Consider the following 23,752-nt stretch of genomic DNA (forward strand, 5'->3'; position numbering starts at 1 on the left):
AGTACAACGAACAGCAAACATTCTAATTCAGACCTAGCCACAGGGGCTTGTCTTTCTAATAGAAATGTAAAATAGATCTTTATTTGCCACAAAATTAAAATGTGATCCAATTATGCAGAATATGAAGGAACTTGTTGAATTACAAAAAAAAAAAAATCACACACACTAAATTAAAACAATGATACCATAGCCTTAATTACCTTCGGTTTTACTACTGTAGCTTTCAAACAGTACCGGAATAGGATGAGACACAGTCATGCCTAAGATAAAACATACATAGAAAAATAGGACTCTGTTTAAACAAACAAATGAACAAGTTAAATTTAAACAACTTTTTAGAGCTACATCGACCACCCTGAAAGTCAACCAGTGTTACAGACCGCACAGATGTGTTCCCCGCAAATTCATATATTGAAGCCCTTAGCCAGAACGTGATGCTCTTGGGAAGGTGATGAGATTTAAATAAGGTCAGGAGGTTGGGGTCCCTGCGATGGGATTAGTGCCCTTGGAAGAAAAGAAAGAGACACCAGAACCTCCTCTCTCCACCATGAGAGGACATTATAAGAAGCCCACTTCAGCAAGCCAGGAAGAGGGCCCTCACCAAGAATCAAATCTGCCAGCACCTGGGTCTAGAACTTCCCCATTTCCAGAACCAGGAGAAAATAAAGTTCCATGGCTTAATCTACCCAGTCTCTGTTATTTTGTTATTGTAGCTGGAGCGAAGACAATCAAATACTTACATTACAGTTACACAGACTTCTGTACTATTCATTACAGCGATCAAGGTTAAGTGGTTATACAACATCCCTTTCTCAGGAACTGGATCAGGGGTTAGTTATTCGTGTGCATTAAAGTATGTGAGAAAATATTTAGCCTTCCTAAATCTGCATTTTGCAAGGGCTATTCTTGCAGTGACTTACTTATACATTTATAGCCTATCTCCCAATGCTTTTGCCTTGGCATAAAGTGAAAATTAAAATAGAACTGCATATTTAGCTCAACTTCCCTGTCACAGAACCAGCCCTCAACTTTCTAAAATGTATGACTTTAGCCTTAAAATGATGCCTAGCTCCAAACCGCTTCACTTTTTAGTTGTCTGTGTACACGGGGGCCAGGCACACGGATGCTCCCAGGAGGCTGGGGGTTCCCCAGGAGGCAGATGTCTCCTCCTCTGGAAACACCAAGGGGGAAATATGCAGTTAATGAGGAAGGGGAGTGCTTCGCTGACCAGTCTGTGTGGAAGCTCAGATTTTAAATAAACTGATGACCTCACACTCAAGAGGCTCCAAGTTACCCCTAGGGATCAAACTTGTCCAGCCAGTCTTTCTTTCTCTAACAAAGACCAATACTCTTCCCCACTCCACCTGAATGACCCGAGTGATATCTAAGTGGGCAGAAAAATTCCACAACAGAAGGCAATACGTGTGCAATGAGGCCTGTCTGAGCCCTCAAGCCGAGGATCTTTGGTTCAGTTAAGGAACAAAGATTCTTTTTCAAACCACAGGGGCTAAGCCCATATCTATTCAAACAGAATAAAATAAAATCACTTCATATGCACAGCCTCTAAATGATCAATTCCTATACATGACCCAATTTTCTCAAGTGTCTCAGTTTATCTAATTTGTAGAAGAAAAACGCAGAACTGGTGATTCAGAACTATGTGACCTAGGCTAAAGCTATAGATACTATTTCCTTTGGAAAAAGAAAAAAAATACATTCTTTGAATAAAAATTAATCCTCAATATTTTGCAAGCTGATATAGGACCCCCAAAACATAACGTAACCTATGCTTCTTCATCAAGAGCAGTAACTCTCGTCCTGCATCTCTGCCCAGAAAGGCCATGACCTTCGGCTTTCACTCTCAGGACGGCGGCCAGAGCAAGAGAAGTCAAGCTGGAGAACTCTCCACGGTGGTTCTCAGGTAACCAGCTGGTTAGATTTCATCTTGTAGGTTAGCTTTGCCTCGCTAGCAAAGGAGGCGCTTGGCCTGGGCTTCGAACGATTTCTGTTTAGGTTTCCTCAGGGCTCAATTCTAAACAGCCCAAATAAAGGCTCTGCTGTCCTGAAGGGCACCTTTCAAGAGAAACAAAAATAGGACGCTCGCTTAACAAAAGGGGACTGTTTGGCCACCAACGTCCTGAACGGGGTCTGACCATAGAACTGGAAGGGCTTTCTGCAAAGTTAAAAAGAAGGAGAAGAAAAACAGCAGCCAGAAAAGAATCATCACAAAATCACCCACTCCAAACCCTCCTTCCCCCTCAGAAGTGCCAACGGATAAAATATAAACCTCTTTGAAGGAAACTCCAGCCGGAGCTCAGCTTTCAGATTTTAGAAGACACTGGAATCCCAAGGCCCCCCCCACTGTCAGATCAAACACACACAAAATGGTTCCCTGATATTTGCCTGGTTTCCCCCATACCATAAAAAACAGGCTTTCATTTTAATCTACTTACCACACCGTGGGTGAAGGCCCCTAATTTCACAGCACAGAGATAACACAAATAATTCATATGACATATTAGTGGAATATCTACAGGGGAAGTATTTAGTCAGAGCTCACTGAAAACAATGGGGAGCTTGGCTACCGCCTCAGAAGGCAAAGGAATGGCTCTTCCCACAGGCAGAGCCCCTCCTGTCACACTCACTGGAGTCAAAGATAAGTTCAGCCTCTTAGTATCCAAGTTGTTTTAAGTCAACAGGTCTCCCCAAGGATGCAACACTTCTCTAGTCCCTCCATGCAAAGTGACATTATCCCGTCCTTTCCAGGACCTCCAGAGGCTACTCCACGTCAGAAAGCCCCTTGAAAACACTAAGTGCCAGAAACACACAATGGCAATTCCATTATAACCATTATCCACCACCACTGTCCACCCCGCCAAAAAACACTTGTGCCTTTCTGCGTCTCTCTCAACTACAAAGAAAAAAAAAATCTCCCATTTAATTTCCCATGGCCAGACCCATCCTTTGAAGATCTCGTACCCTTTCTCGAGACCCTCTTTCAACTTTCTCTCTCCCACGAAGCCTTTCTCCCAGGATAATGTGGAGACCTCTCCACAGCTACTATTCATTCCATTTCTCCCAACCTTGAGGTTCTGCCAAGTGTGAGGCAGATTCCCTGTAGAGACAGGATAAATCAATGCTGAGTTGTGTAGAAAGTTTTTTTAAAAGGGAGGATGGGGGAGAGGGGCAACAACTCTACAATCGTCAGTTAGACACGATGGGAAGGAGACTACCAACAAAGCAGATAAAATTCAAATGCAACCTATAGCTGCAAAGTGTATTAAAACCTCACTCTAAATTTAGATACATTCTTGGTGGGGTGATTTTTTTGTTTTTGTTTCTTTTTTAATGCCTTTAGTAAATGTGAGATTTCTGAGTCTAAAGCCTGGTTTTTGGAGATACTTTCCTCTGTCAAGGCATCAATCCATCTCTTTCATGTTCTCAACCACACCCACTTGGACCTTCGGCTTATCTTCTCTTGATATAAACATGTACACTTGTCCTGGCAGAAAAATTTCACCTTCAGATACCCTGTTAAAAACACTGCTCCATCACGCCTCCAGCCCAGCTGTCCCTCCTGAGCTCCAGGCCCTTGTTAAAATACTGTTTTTCCTGATTCCCTGGTTAACACGCTCCCTGCCAGCCCCAGATTTCTAGCTGCCCATGAGACACTTCCCCAGAACCTCCAACTCAGCCTGGGGAACCCTTCACATCTCACCCTGGACTGTCCCAGCCAATAGTTCCACCCAACTCAGGTACTGACTCCTGCCGTCACCTCCCTTGTGAGCCTAGGATTTTACCTCCCAGGAAATGCTGCCTTGGAGCCCACCCTTCCCCTCATCTGAGTCCTGGCCTGCACTATGTCTCTTCAGAATTGTCACAGAGATCTCCTAACTTGGCTCCTTATCTACACTGTCAATTTTCCACCCCAACTTCAAACATACTTATGCTTAAGGACCTTAACAAAAAGGAATCTGATATTTTTCACTTGCATAAAATTTTGCATAGGAAAATGTTCAAAATGCTTACCTGGTCCCTTCCTAGTTTGTCCAGCTTCATCTCCTGGTCCTCGCCAACAAACCTCATGCCCGGCCAAGCTACACCTCATTCACCCTACCCGAATGTGCCATGAACTTCCATCTCTTGTATCCTGGCCCAGAATTCTCTCTCACTTTTTGTCTTCTAGGTAAATCTCTCCCCATCTTCCCCCAAACGAGGCAAAGCTACCTTCCTCAGTGAACTTTCCCTGAACTTTCTCCCTCTTCTGTGTGCTGCATATTTGGTAAGTATCCCTGGTTATAGCACTCTCCACTATTTTTTAAACTGCTGTGTCTTTCCTGCCTATCAACTCCCTTAACTTGTATCTCCACAGACCGACACGTGACCTGACACATAGCAAGTGCTCAATAAATACTTGATGAATGAAGGAACGGAGGCAATACATGGCCTCACCTTTAAATACCTGAAGCTTCTGGGGGCACCTGGGTGGCTCAGTGAGTTAGAGCCTCTGCCTTCGGCTCAGGTCATGATCCCAGGGTCCTGGGATCGAGCCCCACATCGGGCTCTCTGCTCAGCCGGGAGCCTGCTTCCTCCTCTCTCTCTCTGCCTGCCTCTCTGTCTACTTGTGATCTCTGTCTGTCAAATAAATATATATTAAATAAATAAATAAATAAATAAATAAATAAATACCTGAAGCTTCTGAAGAACATTGGATTTTCTTGCCTCATCCCAGTCTTCCCGCCGCTGGCTCATCTTGAACATACCAATCTAAATTGCACGGTCACTAGCACTCACTGAGGGCACTCACTGAATGCCCAAATGACAGACAGAGAAATGAGGACAGAAGACTCAAGACAATCTACAGCGCTGCCCTCCAGGAACTGAGACCAGTGAGAAGATAAACACAGCAAAGCAGCAAAACAGGAATTCAGTAAGGACTCTAACTAATGAGTGACAAAACCAGAGTGTGTTTGCTCCTAAGAAATAATACTGGAAAAGACTAATTAATAAACAGATGTCGTCAAACACTACGTAATTTTCATTATAACATTTCACTGGGTGCGATAATGACATTTTTTTCATTGAGGTTTGTAATAAAATTTCTCCACTCGATGTATTCTTAATCCACATGCCAGGCATTAATGCTGTGTGCTGTCTGCTGAAAGGCTCACAGACTTTAAAGTCGACATTGTTGATCTGTGATACAGCGAGGGCACAGTTGTTTATGAAGCAACTCTGCTTTCTTTGGTCATCAAACATGATATATATTAAAGTTAAATATATTCTAAACTACATAAAATCTCCCCTCTTTGGATGAGGTCCTTCTGAGGTTCCAGATTACCACGTGGAGGTACTGACAATGGTGCAAAAGCAAAACTCGGAAGCATGGGGAGGGGAGAGATGGGATACGATAATAAAATCCCTTCTAGAAGGCTACTGCAGGAAAATCCCTTCCAGATGGTCACTGCACAAAAACATGGGAACGGAGGCTTGGACACAGTAGAGATGCCAGATTAAGTCTTCAGAAGCCCCCTGGAAATACCCCCCCCCAAGAGGTGGACATTCACACACAGTGCCAAATGACCCCACCCATGCCAGTGCTCTTAGGAGTAAAAAGATAAAGTCATGGGGAGCCTGGGTGGCTCAGTGGGTTAAAGCCTCTGCCTTTGGCTCAGGTCATGACCCCAGGGTCCTAGGATCAAGCCTGGCATCAGGCTCTCTGCTCAGCAGGGAGCCTGCTTCCCTTCCTCTCTCTCTGCCTGTCTCTCTGCCTATTTGTGATCTCTGTCTGTCAAATAAATAAATAAATAATCTTAAAAAAAAAAAAGAAGAGAGAGATAACGTCACTAGAACCATGGCAAAGCCTAACAGAGTCACGGACTTCCTAATTCACGTGTCCCACAGGGTGGAAAAACACTGGATGCTGCTTCTCGGATCCCATTTCTGCTCCAGGCTTAGTTAGTGACTTCAGGCTTAAAAGTATGTCTCTATCTCTGTGCTGTGGAAGAAATCCTTTGGCCAGTGTCCTTCCTTGGGAGACAACTGACAAAATAAAATAAACCTCATTCCTGGGCCTTAATGCTTCTTTCCCACCCTGAGACATATCAATGAATAGAGGTTCTCAGAAATGGTAATAAGGACCAAGAGGTTGAAACAAATTCACAAAGCCTTACTCTCAACCCCTGCCCTTGATACCATATTGACCTGGCCTGAATAACCGACATCTCTCCCCATCAGGCTAGCCAGCTTGCCACAGTCATCACGGATTTTCTTGATCTGCTTGATGGGCATGATATACGTGTTTGCCTGTGTATATATGCAAATGGACATGTGTGCCTGTGTGTGTATATACATCCATCTACATTTACATTTTGGCGTCCTGGGATCGAGTCCCGCATCGGGCTCCTTGCTCTGCGGGGAGCCTGCTTCTCCCTCTGCCTCTGCCTGCCACTCTGTCTGCCTGTGCTCTCTCTCTCTCTCTGACTAATAAATAAATAAAATCTTTAAAAAAAAATATATATATATATATAAAGATGAACTTTTTCACTAAACAATGGCTTATTTTCACTAACTACTCAATATTAAAGGATTGGGGCTTCTCAGCCAGAGTCTGTTTCTTAAAAAACCAGCTACTCTATGCCTGTATGTGTGTGTATTATCCACACCATCACAATACAAATTAGACAAAATAGATGCGTAATTAATGGTGTCATTCAGTTTACAATGGCACTATTACAATGCCATTACTCTATTTTCATGGCTACTGCATATTAGAACTGGCTTCCAACGTTGTTGAGTAAAGAAATAAAACAACCTCATCAGAGTGTCAATTAATTCTGTATAAGTCACGTAGAATCTCGAAACGAAAACATTTTCACAGCGTCCAAGAAATACCGGTTTCCACTATTGGTTCACTTTCCTCTTCCTTGCTGATGCTTCTACCTACCATACTTTGACCTATCCCAGTCCAATTATAAGCCAAAATCAATACAGGACCCTCAGCAAGTTTAATTGCTTCTCTAAGAAAGGATATTATAATCCATCAGCACACCCTCCCCTTATGCTAGTGTTATTTCCCCGGGTTTACCCAACACCATGGTGGTACCCTTAACTACTCTTTCTCACACTGCTCTCTCTCATCAGCTCAACTACTGGAACAGCAGAGCAATTTCGAGCAGGTTGCAAGTCTCTGAGAGTATTGCTTGCAAAGTGCATGTAAATTATTAGATTACGTTACAAGTGAAAGACTCAGCAGTGGGTCACCGTAGTGGGGCATTAATGTAGAACAAGTTGAATGGAACCCTCACAGACAAGCTTCTCCAACGTGATTTTTTGGCAGGGAGGAGAAAGTGAGTAAAGGGGAAGGGAGGGCAGGGAATGATGACAGGTTGCTGAGAAATGAGGCGTGAGAGAGCTCTGGAGCACAGTGGGGAGGAGGGCGCTGCCACAGCCTTGATGGCTGGAGGGGGCAGCTGGAAGCTGGAAGGAACAGCAAGGGTGGGAAGAGGGAACGGGCAGGCAGGGGCCCTCTTCTGGTTCAGTGGAGGGTGTGGGGTGTCAGCTCAGGAAGCCCAAGTGGCTGACAGGGTTGAGCTTCAGTGATTTGTCCTCACGAGGATCCAGCCCATGATGGTTGAGCTGAGTGACCGGGGCAGATCCAGTCAGGAAAGGGAACTAGCAGTAAGAGATAAGGTTTTCGATGCCTTCAGATACTCTTGTTTATTTCACTGAGCAACCCATCGGAACCACAGAGTGATGATCGGAGGAAAGGGAGTTGGAGACCTGAGGAAGAGACGGTGAGAGGTGGCCAGAGGGCCCGTTTCTCTATGTGCTCCATCAACACTACCAGCACTGGGGCCGCACTCCATGTGCGCCGAGCATTCTGCTAGGTGTCGTGCATGGACAATCACAGGTGGTCCTCAACCATCTTGGGAAGCCAGCATTAGAAACATCTCCAGTTTTCAGGTGATGAAAGAAACACACTGAGAGGTGAAGGCACTTACCTAAGTTCACACAGTTAGCACCGGGCACACCTGGGTCTCTGGCCCACGTCTGCCTCACTCCGAGCAGGCTTGCAACAAGCACACATGCGGGTTGCCAACATGTCTGGCCCTCATCTGAGTCGCTCAGGACTGGAACAGTCCTGAACCCGCCACTGAGCGGAGGCTGGGTAGTTCCAAGAGAGACAGAAATGGGACAAACAAGGGCTACTAGGTCCAAACGCAAGGCTCAGCTGGAAGTTGAAGCAAGTAGAAGCGGTGCTTGCAGAGTCGGAAGGACAGAGCTGAATCTTCTGAACAAGTGACCAGCTGGGCAGGGCCCTGTGACGGGGACACTCTCTGCACAGTTGATGAGCACTTACTTTTTGCAAAGCACTGTGGAGGAGTGAAAGAATAAGCCACGGTGCTGTCTTCTTGGGGAGAATAGTCACCTCTCTGGGAAGTAACACCGTAAGACAATAGAAAGGAACGTGGCAAAGAAAGAGGTTGCATGCTTACTGCATGAGCAAGGCCCACATGACTGACAACTGCGGAAGACCAGGGTCATGAGAACAGCAGGAGGGAGAGGGTGAGTTTTATCTCCCAGCCTTATGGAAAACAACTGCAGGCTTACAAGCAGCAAAGAGAGATGGGGCAGAAGATGGGAGATGGGGTTGGGAAGAAGAGGGGAAGGGTGAACACATATATGAGGAACAGGACTAAAGAAGGCCAAAGCCAAGACACAGGTAGAAGAGAATCATCAGAAGTGACCCAGACCGTGGGATTCACTGAGAGATGCCACCCCTAGAATGCAAGATCCAGGAAGGCGGGGATCTGCCCCCTCTCGTGTGCTGCTTTCACACACAGGGTGCTCAGCAAAACTTTGTGGAATGAAAGAATGCCACCCTTGGGCTTTTTGACAGTGACATCAAATCCAAGCAAAGGGGATTCCAAAATCTCCATTCTAAGCCAGCCTTGGCAGATGCATGTCTAAATGAAACAGGATATTAATGAGCATGTGCTAAAAGTGGCATAAAGATACCACATGACAAATAATAAGTATTTACATTATTTTTCCCTCCCCCACCTCCTCCCTGAAATCATAATGAGTAACACCTGGAGTCCAACATCAGTTACTGTGGAAACACTCCATCTCTCCCGCCTTCCCTCCAACTGCAGGGCCATGGCTCACAAAAAGGCTGCTTCTACCTCATGCCCAGGACAGGGTTTTTAAAAACTGTGAGAGGCAGCCCATAAATAGATCATGAAACCAATCTGGTGGCTCATGATTTGGATCTTGTCTTAAAATACCAGAGCAAAAATAACAGCGCATCCCAGGTAAAGGATAAATATTTTACATGAAAAGTTTATTGCACGCGCATGGGGTGTGTGTGTGTGTGTGTGTGTGTGTGTGCATGTGTACTGACTCACAAGGTAGTATGTTTCTCTCATTGTAGGTCACAGTGTAAACACTTGGAAGATATTGCTCTGGAGGGGCAGGGAATTCCACTACTGGATGGTTTTTTGTTGTTGTTGTTGTTGTTTTCTTTTCATATTTAAGCTGAGTGACCCTTATTTTCCTGACAATCCTGGCTGAATGTGGCTATCAGAGGTACAGCTCTTTGGGCCAGTAAATGTGGCCCATCCTGTAACATCAAGAAATTCTGTGCAACATACTAAGTTCAGAATTAGTTCATTCTAAGTACACCCAGTTTCACAACATACAAACAATCTTTTTGGAGAAAAAAAAATAAGATTTATTTTTTTCTGTTACAAAAGTAATACATGTGCAATGCAGGAGAGTAAAAAATACAGAAAAGCACAAAGAAAAAAAAACCTCACACCGGAGATAACCATTTTATCATTCATTATTAAGGTGTACGTGGGTCTGTATTAATACACACACACACACACATACAAACACACACACAAACAGACTATAGTTTTTTACAAAAATGATTCATTCTATGCACACTGCTATAAAGGTCATTACTTTTCACTAATAGATGACATTTTCCCTTATCAAGAGGTATCTTTCTACCACAACATGATTTTTACTGGCTACATAGTATTCCACGGGTGGACTTGCTGGTGAGAGTCTCTATAAAAGGCACTGCCTTAAATCCTTCACCTTGAGGAAAGCAGGTAGCCGCCAAGAGCCAGCCTCCCCCACTCCACCCTTTGGCTGCATCCAGCTCTGCTGAGCACCCCCAACTGCCCCCAGGCCGGGACCAACAACAAGATGCTCCCCACTAGAGCCTCTATTCTACATTCTGCCGGATCAGCAGCGCATGAGACACGGGCACTATTTTCACTATGCTTTAGGATGGCTTTACTGACACCACCACCAGTTCACTGGCTAATTTTGCTACAATAATAAAAATACCCAGTGGGATCTGAAAACATAACCGTTATTGATAATGTTCCATTATTGATGCACGGCCAACATAACATGCGCTGACTTTCAAACACGTCAACTACCTCATGCTGGATGAACTTCTGTACACATTGTGATATTCTCAGGCGGCTCTCCTGGCAGGGGAGGACTTTGAATCGGTACCTTACTGGAATTTCTGAGCGTCTCGGCACAGCGCACAAGGGCCAGGGACCCCAGAACCCTTCCACAGAATTAGAAGACCCGTATTCTTGTCACAGCCTTGCCACTTAGAAGGAATGGGACCTCGGATGCATTATTAGACTTCTGTGAGCATCAGCTGAAGGAGGAGGCAGGCTAGATGATTTGTGAGGCCCCTTCTGCCTCTAACAGGCTTTGGGCTAATAAAGCACCACCAGCGCCTGCATCATGAGCGAGAACCACACACCTAGCACACACCCTCGAGCTCAAGATTAGGAAACAAGCTCGAGGAACTTGCTAGAGCCTCTCAGTGTCACAGCAGTTCCTATACCGATTCTCCATAAGGCCTCAAGAAATTTGGGAGCTCATTATGGGCAGCTCATCCTCCCCAATGCCCTGTCCTTTCAGATATAACATCCCCATCACACAAACGTTCCTGGGAGTACATGCTGTATCCTTACCACAGCCTTCTTTCCATCCACTGGCTTCATGACTGTACAGTGAAAATGAAAGCAATGCAGTTTATCGAAGAGTTTTTAGACTTGCTAAATATACCCTTGTTTCTTCTGTGATTTGTATGTTGAAAATCCATTAACTTCTATATAGACAGTCTTCCCCAGGACTGGCATCGATTGTATGGGATGAGAGAAGCTTCTCTGCTTCTGGAAGGGCAGAATCGCATCTGGTTGTCTTTTCTCCGTCTTTGTCCATTTCTTCAGGTTTCTTTAAAACTAACTGGAAGAGTCAATAAACATGCCCGCCAATTCCCTTAACACACTAGGAGGCAGATTACCATGCCCTTCAGACCTGTTCTTGTTCTGTTTCCAAGTATTCCCTTACCTGCCTTTGTCAATTGGCATTCTCGACAAGTTCGTCATAACTTCTCAAAGTGTCAACTTTTCCTCTTTTCATTGCCCTTGTTAAAGATAATTTAAAATTAGAAAGTCACATTCCCCGCCATTTCAGAGTCAATGCTAATTTCATTTTCCTTTGCAAAGAAGTCTCCTTCCCCCTAGAGATTCCCTTCCTCATACACAGCCCCCACTCCCCAAGCCCCAAACAGGCATTCTTCATCCCTGTATGCACTCTTCCATTCCCCTACTGTACCCTTCTTATCTCTCCCCCAAAATACTTCACCCAGTAAAACACACTTTAGCTTGTGGTTCTCCTTCCTTCACTCCACTTCTGAGAGAAATGTCTGTGTCTGGAGATTGTAAAGTCACCTTCAGGAAAGAGGCATACAGTTGGCTGTCAATTAATCAGGATAAGACAGAAAAAAATTACATCGTGCGCAGCTTTGCTTCTCAGTACATGCATTTATGCTTTGGGGATCAAGAGGATTTCTCCCACACAACCTAAAATTCATATTTATGCCTTTTGTTTGGCTATAACTAATTCTCTACCTAGCAGCACAGTAGTTAATAGTCTGGATTATTTAAAACAGTGATTACCATAGCTCATTATAAATTCAAGTGTAGATCCCTCATTTTCCCCCGTTCTGTTTCACCTCTATCCTTTGCAATCTGCCTATTTATCCTTGCTAGCACTCTTTGCTCGTAAGTCCAATAATTTTATATTCTGTAATTTTTAGCCACACATCTAGTTTGACATACAGATTTTAAGTCAGTTTATTTTCCCCCATTAAGCACAGACCCAAACGTCACCATTCCTGTCACGTATACAATTCCATCAAGTTTCAGAGTGTCATTTATACACAATTTTATTTCTTCTTACTTCTTTCACACACGCCTACCACTTACGTACAGCAACTTCACTACATTCATATTTCATAAACTTCATCAGTATTCAGCCAAATCCTCCCCCGAAGTAAGCTAGGTATTTTTAACAGTGCGCTGCCTCTTTCACAGGCTTGAGGATCCTGTACTAAGTGGTACCCTTCCTTGCACCCCAAAGGAGTTTCATCCACTATGGTCTGTTCATGGATGGAGGAACTTCCTGATTATTTCAAAAAACTTTCAGCTAGTTCACAATCAAAACTCAAACACCCAGTTACATTGCTAGAGATGATTTGAGGCTAGCAGATTTTAAATCCTCTTTGCCCCAAGCGTTCCTACTCAGTTCCAGCCTCTGAGTGAGCTTTGGGGAAGAATAGCACCGGTACAGAGACTCCCCAGCCTGGCCTGCAGTCCTCCGGCACCTTCAAGGGTGTGGGAGACCTGTACTCTCAACTGGTGGTGGATACTGGAGAGGGCTCTGTAGCCGGCCACCAGGGCCTCACCAGGAAAACATCGGACCACACCACTGTCAACATGTCAGAGCACGTAATGCAATAAGACAGAGCATAATAATGACATATGAACGGAGGCCATACACATCTGGTAGGGAAAAAGGAAAACAAACAAACGTAAAACAACCATTCTTTCACCAACACAAGGGAATTGTTACCTGTAATTCCTTTTCACATTGGCATGGAAAAACGGGAGCAAAAAGCAAGCCAAGAGACATGGCACATTTATTCCTCATCAACCTCCATTCAACCTCCTTGATGCCCTTATTCCAAAAACAAAATAATAATAATGATGATAGTAGTAATAGTAAGTAATAGTAGTAGTAGTAGTAATTGGACTGTCACAAAAGAACACCCTAGCCTCTAAGATGACTTTGCAAAGCTCTGACATCAAGGATACCAGAAGATAAACACAGACTATCATAAAATCACGTGGGATAGCCCTGAGAAAGTCAGCCTCTGATGGTGCCGTCCCGGGCACGCTTTCCATACTGGTCCAGTGAACAAAGGCCCAAACTTCAAAGGAGAATTTCCTTTGGGGGAATTTAAATGCACTTTATTGATATTCTTGAAAGTCTTCCCACCAACCCTAGAATTTCCTAGTTTCTAGGATTTATGATACCCTCTCAATGTATCTAAGGAAGAGGCAAAATTACCCATTATTTTCTATCTACTAGAAGTTACATAATGCTATGGAAATACATTACATAACTTATTTGTAAATACAACAGTCTTTCTAAGCATCGGGGAATGATTTCATGTCCTCTGTTAACTGTAGGGGAAGAATAAAGGCTCTAGATTCAGGTTTTCCTAGAAAGTAAAAACCTCAATTAACCAGAATCAACACATTAAAGCGAATTTCCGTTTTGCTCCTTGCGAGCTAGAGACCAAGAAAGGCAAATAACAAAACATACTGATATTGAGGATTTAACAGAAAAAGAAAACAATTTCCAAGCTGGGATCAGGGCAGATTTAGTCCAATCTCCGGCACTGTCTCCATTCACAGTTCTACAATGTACAATCAGAATTCATCCTCAGAATAGTGACCCTGTGCCACTGTAAGATCCTCAAACCTCAAAGAAGATTCGATTACATTCCCCATGTTCTTTCTAGGGTAGGAAAGGGGACCAGCGCATTTAAAAGAAACATATTAAAAAAGAAAAAGACAGAAAAGATCCAGTTAATCTACTGTTAGCCAGAAAAACTAATTCATTAGTAATGCCTGGGTATCCTTATAGAAAAATCATGTTTTACTGTATATTAATCAACACTTGAACATTGATTATCTGGAGATTTTTTTTAAAGCATTATTCAAAATGATTCACTTTTATTTCTCTTAACATACGTTTTAGTAAGGTGGGTGAAAAACTTAACAGCTCGTTTCCAAACCAACACTTCCCATTATGAATCACACAAACAGACACACACACACACACAATACTCCCCCCAACAACAACAAAAATACCCACATTTTTTTAAATGACAGAAGAGAGAACAATACAGAGAAAAAGAGACAGAGACACTGTTGCTAAATTTTCAACAAGGATGATAGTCTTCATATTCAGAAAGATACTCCACATTCTAGGTCAGGTTTACTCTGGTACCTTAAGGCCTTTCAAAGTGGACTCCTGTTGCTCCTGAAGAATCTATCACTAATCTAGGATGATTGGTCAGGAATCTCCCTGAAGGAGTGGACGGTGTCTACCTCTGAGTACCCGAACAATGGCTAACGGAAGGCAAAGAGGGTAAGCAGCATGTTATGTCAAAAGAAGTGAGTTGGGTTTTCTATAAAATTTGAGTCTTTGGCACACAGGGCAGTCATTTTATAATTTTCCCCAGACACCTGAAGTGTCATTATATATTTTGCTTCTACAAATACGTTAGTACAGAAGCACGATTCATTAAGTAGATGGACGATGAGGCGGAGAGGAGGAGCACTCTCAGAAAACGTAGCCTACGCTGTAAGAAGCCATACCACACAAACAGAATTTTCAGTGACATCCAACTCAAGTCTGCCCTTCCAACAACACACCACAACTTTCTGGAAGCAAAAATGGGAAAATGTGCATCTTCTTGTCAGAAGTGACAGGAGTGTGGCCCAAGGAGAAGCAGCCATGGGCTTGTCTCACGTGCATTCCAAAGGTTAGCTCTGGACAGGGGTCGGTTTGCTTCCAAAAGCAATTCAGCTGTCTCCCCAAATCCTCAGAACATTTCCCCTGGAGGCACAACTAAATTCTCGAACGTCCCTACACCCTGCCTAGGAGCCTGGTGTGGAACTAGCAGTGTGTGCTACACCCCCGACCGCCAAGACCTCTGCTGTCTTGAAAACACTAGCTGAAGGGTCTCAGTGGAGGGATATTCCACGCAGACTCCGTATTTCAGTTTTGGAAATGGAGGCATTTTCTAGAAAAAGCCAAGGCTCTTTGTGATGCTAGTAGGTTCTGGAAAATTCCAGCAAGTGACAACATAAAAAGAGCCTGCTATAAATGTTTTAGCCACTCAGGATTTGACTTCTGGATTAATAATTCAATTCATTTTAAGAAAGAAGGGGGAAGCAACAGAAAAGTTATTATACCTATCACCAAATGCATTTTCTAAAATTATTCCATTTTTTCAGGGTATAATTATAAATGTTTTTATGAGCAATTTACCAGAAAATTAAAAGACCCTTAGTTTCCCTCAGGAAACAATCATTCCATCCCTCTGGCAAATGATTTTATCCCAGCCAGTAGCTCTTTCAAACTATGGGGCATTACTTGTTCACTGTGGAGAGCCTGAGTTAGAAAAGTTGATCTAGAAAAGGCTATAAACTGCCAGGCAAGAAGGGTACCTACCAGAAAGTGAATCAGCCAAGACAGAAGGGGAGGAGTGGAGGTGAGGCACTTTGGTTATGTCGTTCTAGAAGTCCTCAGGGCTACAAATAAACTACAGGCCTTGTTAACTGATTTTCAGTCAATCTAAACTGAGCCTCCAGGGAGTTCAATCTCAACCCAACTGAGCTTTTCAATGTTAATCCCATCTTTTGGCTTCGATTTTTCCCTTAGGTCTGCCTGTCCTAAAAGCCTTCAACTTACACATGGGTGTTCCAAACCAACTGCTTGCCATGCAGCCCTGTAACGATAACTTTAGGAAAGTAAAATATGTACGCTTTTGGCATGCATAGAATACGGAGATTCTGGAAAAGGGGTTTTAATAACAGTTATGTCACAATGCTTACAGCTCCCTGAAGTCCCTGAAAGCCTTGTTAAATCAAAGATTCGCTGTGGTTTTTTTTTCCCATTTCATTCTTACTTCCCATGTTTCCTCTTGTCTTTCTTTCTTTTTTGCCTTCCATTGTGTTGTAGAGATGGTACTGAACAACACCAGTCATCGTTAATACCACCCAGAAAACGGGACAGTTTCATTACAACTGCTAATGTTCCCTGCTAGTTTTAAGGACGGGGGAGGTCCATCTTTCAGATTACAAAGTCATACACCTGATTCTGGTAGCGCAGGCACTAAGGGGACGCAGCCCATTCACACGGGGACTCCCAGGAGTCTGGCTTTCAGCAGCAGCTTCAAGTCTACCTAGGTAATGTCTCATGAGGTCACCTCAATGTCATGAGAATCCAGACCACAGTTTCTGGGGACTGCAAACACTGGCTGGCTGGAAGCGAACCCTGCTACCTCTCTGGAAAGCATCTCCCAAATCTAAAAGCTTCCCATTTCACCCAATGCCAAGAACTCCATTCAATCCTCCTTGAGGTTGAAAATGCTAATTATAAGGTGATGATGTTTGCTTTTCCTTTTGAGTTGTGTGCCTTTCTGTTTTAAGTATTAAAAAGGCGTAATCACCTAGTGTGTAGGTTAATTTCTTTCCGATATTGTAATTTATGCAACATTAATACTGGATGCCAGCTCCAATTTTCTTGCTGCTTACACTCTGGGAGCCGACTTGCATATTCTGCCAACTCCATTACATCATCTGAAAACCCAAACATTTCCCATTTTCAAATCACTCTCATCTACCAGGCATACCTACACTTTCTCTCTTTTTCTCCCTAGGTCACACACACAAAGATTGGTATCCCTGAGGAGCAGACACTACATCTGAGGTTAAAGTCTGCAAATGCACATAATTTCTGGAAGCTATTACTACTGCTGTGTTAGCTAAAGGATGCCTCCATCTCTGACCTTCCTTTTTCCATTCAGACTGTTATATAACCTAGTGCCTGCGTGCAGGATGTGAGTTGAGTGTTTGGGCCTTACCTCTTCTCCCTCCCTCTAGTAAATCTCCGGAGAGATGGATAAAGGGTTGGTTCAAAGGAGAGTGAGCATGAGCGGAGGGTGACCCTCTAGGGGACAAGGGGACAAAGGTCAACAGGTCATTTGTACAGGGTGCATCCCACCCCTCCTTTGTCCCCCTCCCCTTTTTGCTAAGCCTAGGGGGCTAGTGGTACTGAATGCCTCAACGTTATATAATTTGCAAGAACAGCAAGTTACAGATTTGTTAGTTGGTTCTGCAGCCTGCCACCCTGATCTCTTGCAAGAACACCTTCTGGCAAGAATGACACCTGAAGATGCTAATAACAAAGGGGAGGGGTAGGTTAAGAGAGAGGGGGGTGACAGCACAAACCACAAATTAGTGTGGCTTCTTATATTCTATCCCCCCCCCTTTTAAAAAAAAACAAAAACTCAGAAACACATGAAGGGGATTTTCTCCAGTGTTTCTGATTAACCCTGTTACATAACCCGCTCGCATTCCAAATCCACCGTCTCAGGGTCTAAATATACTCTTTGCAGCCAAAAGCTCTCTACACACAAACTCACGGAGCTGGCGGCAGGACCCGGCCCCTGGCCCTCACCCACCTCCCTTCCCAGCCCTTGCTGCACCCCCCTCCTGCTGAAACCGCGGTTCCGCGTGTTCACTCCTCGGAAATCGCCTTTAATTAAATGTTTTTCGTGTGTGTCATCCTGATGGCTTTTACTGTACTCGAATTCCGTGAATGGGAAAGCGCCCGGACAGGGGGTGTGGCTAAGGGGGGGGGGCGAATACTGTAAAACAGCCAGCACATGATCAGCCATATTCCTACCTCCAACTATAACATCGAGAGGAAGGGAGCGGCTCCCGGGCCCCGACTCGCCTCTCTCCAGCCCGCCCCAATCGCCGCCAGAAGCCCAGTGTCAAGAGGAGGGGGCGCGCTGGGCCGGTGCCCAAGCCCGGGCTGGAGATCCTCCTGATCCCCAGCCCTGGGCTGCTCGCGCGAGCCCGCGTCCTCCTGAGTGACAGGCGTGATTTATACATTATTTACAACAGTAATTAAAGCCGTAGCTTCCTCCAGTTCCTTGCAAACTCCAGGCGCAATCAAATAAATAGTCCCCCACCTCCAAGAAAACCCCCCACATCAGGTTCCGACACCTTTAAGAAAGAGTGAGCTTTCCCCAACACTCGACTTTAGGAAAAGGCAAGGAGGGGGCAATGGAGTCTCCCGCCACCCCCCTCCCCGCACAAACGCTTCAAAATGAAGTGTAAAAATCGCTCGGGGGATTGGGGGGGGGGGGCATCTCTCGCACTATCCAACCAGCATCCAACTCTCGCTGACCATTCCCAGGTTCTTGCAGAAACGCTTGAACCTCAGAGAGGGAAGGATTCCCAGGGCAGAAATAAGTTTGGGTGCATTTCGAGCTTTCTGTTTCTGCTTGTTTGCTTTTGCAGGCGCTCACTCCGAATGCGCGTTGGAGCGCCCCACAGCACCACCGCCCTCCGCGCGCTGGCGCGCACACGCCCCCCACCAGCCTGGGCGCCCGGCTGCGAACCCCGGGTCTGCAAACTTGAGTATCTCCCCTCGTCGCGCCCGCCAGACAACTTAGCGAGCACCTCACGCGCCCGTACCCCCCCTCCTCCAGCCCATCCTCCAAATCCCAAGCCCACCGCCGCATTCCAGAGACGGTGCCCACTTCGCCCCCAGATCCAGGAGCGCCCCCTCTCCACCCCGGGGCTTCCCAGGTCGCTCATTCCTCCCGCACCCCCTCAGCTCTGCGGGGGAGCGAAAACACACCCCGTCTGGGGCAGCCAGGGCCGAAACTGTCAAGAGGAGAAAAGGTAAAGCGGGAGGAGGGTGGCCATAAACGGATTTTTTTCTTCTTCTTAAAAGGACACTGCCGCTTTAAAAGTTTCTTTCCCGGGCCCCCACTCTCCAGTTCTCCGTATTTTGGGGGAGCGTATTTAATTTGGACTACGCGGCTTTCCTCCTCTCTTCGCAGAAAAATCAAAGCCAGAGGGTGAGCCCGCCGGCTGTCAACCCTCCTGCCGCCTCCCCCGCCCCCCTCTCCTCCCGCAACCCGAGAACGGGCTGCAAAAGTTTGCAACATTTCTGGGGGGCGGAAGGGGGAGGGGAAGGGGGCTCTCTGGGCTCGAGGCGCCGCTGCAGGCTCGCGCGCGGCCCCGGACCCCGCGCTCCGGGCGCCCGCTCCCGGCCGGCCCCCGCTCCGCTCCCGGGCTCCTGCCGCCCCCTCCTCAGCCCCTCTCGCAGCCTCCTACCTCTGCTGGTGCTGGAATAGCTCTGTCTGCGCACCGGGGCGGGCGGCTCGCTCTTGCGGGCGGATTCCTGGTTCAGCGGGGTCTCCCTGGCGCCGGCGGCCGCGTCCGCGCCGCTGCTGCCCGGCTCGCTGGCGGCGGGGTCGGGGGCTGCCGGAGCTGACTCCATGTTTTTTCCCAATGTAGAGATCGCTGGAGATGGCGAGCTCCGAGACTCCCTCTATCTTCTGTTTTCAGAGCAACTCTATGGTACCAAAAAAAAAAAAAAAAAAAAAAAAAAGTGGGGGGGGGGTAGAAAGAGACCGGGGAGAGCTGGAGGGAGAGAGCAGGCGGCGGCGGCGGGCGAGCGAGAGCGCGAGGGAGCGCGCGGAGTGTGTCTGGGTGGACGTAAGTGTGCGCCCGAGAGGGGTTGGGAGGCGGGTCTGGCCACAGGCAGCGCTAGCGAGAGCTTCTCCAGCCGGCCCCCACACCCACATTCCCCACCCTCCAGACCCCAGAGCGAGAGCCACCGACTGGCTGCCAATTTTGGAGCGGGGTGGGGGGTTGGAGGGGAGAGGCTCTCTTGCCCCGATCCTCCCCTTTGCCCAGCCCAAAGACAGAAACGAAAATCAGCGAGATGATCCTGTGCCTACTTCTGAGAATCTCTCGGAAACAGCACTCGTCCCCATCTGCAGCCAGACTGAGAAGAGACAAATGCGATCATCCACATTGAGGAATCGCAGGTAGCTCCCTGCCAGCCCACCCCAGAACTGAGGAGAAACTAAAAAGGAATTCGACCTGGGCCAACACCCCAAGGAAGGAGGAGGATGGGGGGGACGTGGCACTTTTTACTTCGGGATGGGACGCCCAATGGGTGTCCAGAGTTGGTTTCATACATCTGTGTCTAAAACAGATTTTAGGTCTTGAACCTCCCTGGACAGCCAATTTCTGGTGTGGCTGAAAGAGGTAGCTTTCAGCCCCTTCCCTGCTTTCTCTGAGAAGGATCCAGAAACCACTTGGCAGGGCAGTTTCTACTGAAGAAAACTTTGGCCTGTTTGGTTGATGACTATCTAAGCTGGTTGTAATATGGCATACTGCATCTAGTTCTGTGTGGCTGCTAATTGTCAATTCCCACTGGTAATCTTACTATTAAACCTGCAGTCTCATCCATAAAAGATATCCTAGAGAGGCATTAATAATGTCTCGGTGATAAAGTTCAGATAATTAACAGCTCTTAATAAGTCACATCATTGTAGACATCATTCTGCACCTCCCTTCCATTGAAACACACCCGGCACAGAGTAGGTGTTTAATGATGTCCAAGGAAAGTAGAGAATTGCATCAGTATTACCTTGACCTCAAACTCCAATATGAAGGGACAATACAAACTGAATGAGTAGAAAACATTCAGGTGGTATTAGCCTGACTTCTCTATCTCAATGTTCAATTCACCAATTCTTTCCGACTGCCCAAATACTGATGAAATCAGTACATTTTTAACATACACCCCCACCTTCCTTTCAGAAAGCTCACAAAGTTTGACAATAAAAAATATTATTATAGGGCGCCTGGGTAGCTCAGTGGATTAAGCTGCTGCCTTCGGCTTGGGTCATGATCTCAGGGTCCTGGGATCGAGCCCCGCGTCGGGCTCTCTGCTCCGCAGGGAGCCTGCTTCCTCCTCTCTCTCTGCCTGCCTCTCTGCCTACTTGTGATCTCTCTCTCTGTCAAATGAATAAATAAAAAAATCTTTAAAAAAATATTATTATATACCAGAAGGTGGCATAAATATGTGTATTTAGGGGGTTGGGATGGGAGAAAGAAGTAGGGAACATTTTCGTTTTTCTACCTTCCTAGATTGGAAAAAGGCTTTTTAAAAATGGGGGGAGGGGGACCTTGTTAGATAATTCCTTAAGATGAACCTCCATATGCCAAACTTCACACATGGTCTGTGTTACTGTTACTGATATTGGTCTGATTTCAAATACACAGTACTCTTTGCCATGGTCTGTGTGTTAAATCAGCAAAACCTGTGGTCCACTCTTCGGAGTGATGTAAATGAGATGTGAAGGGTTCTGATACCTTAATCCAGTCTGCAAGGATCCCTGGCTTTAGTCTGTCTGTTGGCGCCTACAAACAATGCCCCGATTGTCTCCTCCATCCCAAATCAGATGTGTGGGTTCCCCCATACATCAAAGCACAGATTTCCAGAACAGCCTTCACGCCATTTACAATTGGTTAGCCTGTTAATAATGTTCTTGATGTAATTGACCTAGCTTGTCACTCTTGACTTTTCTAAGTAAACAAATATATCAAAGTGCACAGTTTCATAAATAAGCGAGGGCCTCTGGGAAAGTGAGTATCTTAAGATATATCCACTGCTCCATATTTATTTTAAAATATTTCTAAACAATTTTTCGTATTAAATTTCACCAATAATTCTATTTGGGATACAAGTGGCTCAAAACATATCCCTGGCTCCTTTTTATGTACCAGTAGCAACTCATTAACATTTTTCTGGTTAAGTTTATTCCCCTGAGCCTTCAACTGGTTCCTTTCCTGTTCTCCTTTGACTAAGCTGGTATTTGTTCACCCTGGAAAGACCTTCCTGAAAATGGCCCTAGTGACCTTAGTCAATTAAGACAGAATCCATATTCCCTTCAGTGGCAAATTCCAGCTCCAAAAAGCCATTCCTTCTAACTCTCTAAAACAATTACTGCTTCTGCAATTTAAAACAATTGGGACCGAAAGTGCTTTCCCCAAGGGAAAAATAAAAGTGAGTTAGATACATTCCTTGACTGTCAATCATTGTTACTGAAGTATAAATTACTCGGATTGAGGAAGCATTTGAAACCTGGAAAGCACAGTGATTAGGTTTATATATTTTCCTTCCCTCATGCCCCTTGTCTGCTTACTAATTAAGGCTTTCCAATTTTTCAAATATTTGGAAAGATGGAAGCCTTCCTTAGTGTCTGCTCATTGACAAAGGGCAATAATGTTTGCTTAAAAGTGGTTATTTTACTTTGCACTACTGAGTTCTCTGACAGGTGATGGCTTAGAAAATCTATACTTTGTAGAAGAGATAAGCCTAAATCCATTTTTTGCAGACTGTTCTCTCCCTTCCCAAATTCTCCAGGACTCTCTCTACCTCCTTACCAATCCCAGGCTTCCCTCTTGATAACACTAGTTTGTTTTCTCTTATTCCGACCTAATTCCTGGGAACCTCCAACTGAGCTTTGACTCGTCTCTCTCACCACTGGCCCTAGCTCTCTACATCTTCACATATTTGCCAAGTGCTTTAAATTCTACCTCTGTGACCTGCGCCCTTCCTTTCCACAGCCACCACTCCAGTTCCAGACATTGTTCACCTACACCATTACAGTAACCTTCCAAATAACTGGCCTTTAGTCTTATAACCATTCTAATCCATCCCAAATAACACTGCCAAGTTAATTATCCTGAACTACAGCTCTCATTTCCCACCATGTCACTCCCCTGCTTACAAGACTTTAATGGCTCCCCATTGCCTATCCAATTAACTACTAACTAGTCAACACGGTATTCAAGGCTCTACCTCGCTTATCTCTGCACTCTTGCACCAGGGATGGCAAATGGATCTCATCTCATGAAGGAACTCCAGAGGTTGGTTGGAAAGGTGTGGGCTGTGATTAATTAATGCCATCTCCCATGGGTGGAGGATTGGGAGTGTGACACTCATGCAGAGTTTGCCAAATTGCCTTACATCCTTACATAATCCCTGCAATCCCTGTGTAATCCTCAGACCAAGCCACGTGCTGCTTCCTACGCTTCCTCCTGCTTGTAGCGCGGGAGACAGAGACAGGTGCCTCTTCTCGCCAAATGCTCTTCTTGCCTCCTCTGTCTACTGAAACCCTACCTATCAAGGTTCATTCTGAAAGGCAACTCTTCTGTGGAAACTTCTCTGATTTACCCCAAACCAAATATTTGAGCTTCGTACTGTTGACCCTTGAACAACACAAGGGTTAGGGGCACTGACCCACCGTGCAGTCAAAAATCCACGTATAAATTTGACTCCCCCAAAACGTCACTAATAGCCTACTGTTCACTGGAAGCCTTACTGATGACATAAAAGGTCAATTCACATTTAATTTGTCTATGTTTCATATGTGGTGTTCTTGGAATAAAGTATGCTAGAGAAAAGAAAATGTTATAAAAAATCATAAGGAAGAGAAAATACATTTAGAGTACTGTACTAAATTTATTAAAAAAAAAAAAAAAAGAAAGAAAATCCACAGATAAGTGGCCCTGTGCTGTTGAAACCTGTGTTAGGCAAGGGTCAACTGTACTTTGCACCCCTCCTCTTAAGGCACTTGGCACACTTTATATCTACTTTGTGCTGTTCTTGGTTGAACATTTGCCTTACTCTTCCTGGTAAAAGATATGTTCCCTGAAAATAGGGACTCTGCCCTTGCACATAG

At 45.3% G+C, this 23,752-nt stretch overlaps 1 protein-coding gene across 1 annotated transcript in view; it reads right to left on the reverse strand.

Annotated features, from left to right (window-relative positions):
• Positions 1-19,525, reverse strand: part of RORA (RAR related orphan receptor A) — a 710,759-nt gene extending 691,234 nt beyond the window's left edge. Inside the window, exon 1 of the mRNA XM_046008501.1 lies at positions 19,323-19,525. Coding sequence (XP_045864457.1) covers positions 19,323-19,488 — 166 coding nt within the window. The 5' untranslated portion in view covers positions 19,489-19,525. The remainder of the gene's footprint in view (positions 1-19,322) is intronic.
• Positions 19,526-23,752: the final 4,227 nt, after the last annotated feature.

This window comes from Meles meles, chromosome 6 (assembly GCF_922984935.1).
Source record: "Meles meles chromosome 6, mMelMel3.1 paternal haplotype, whole genome shotgun sequence".
Lineage (NCBI taxonomy): Eukaryota > Metazoa > Chordata > Mammalia > Carnivora > Mustelidae > Meles > Meles meles.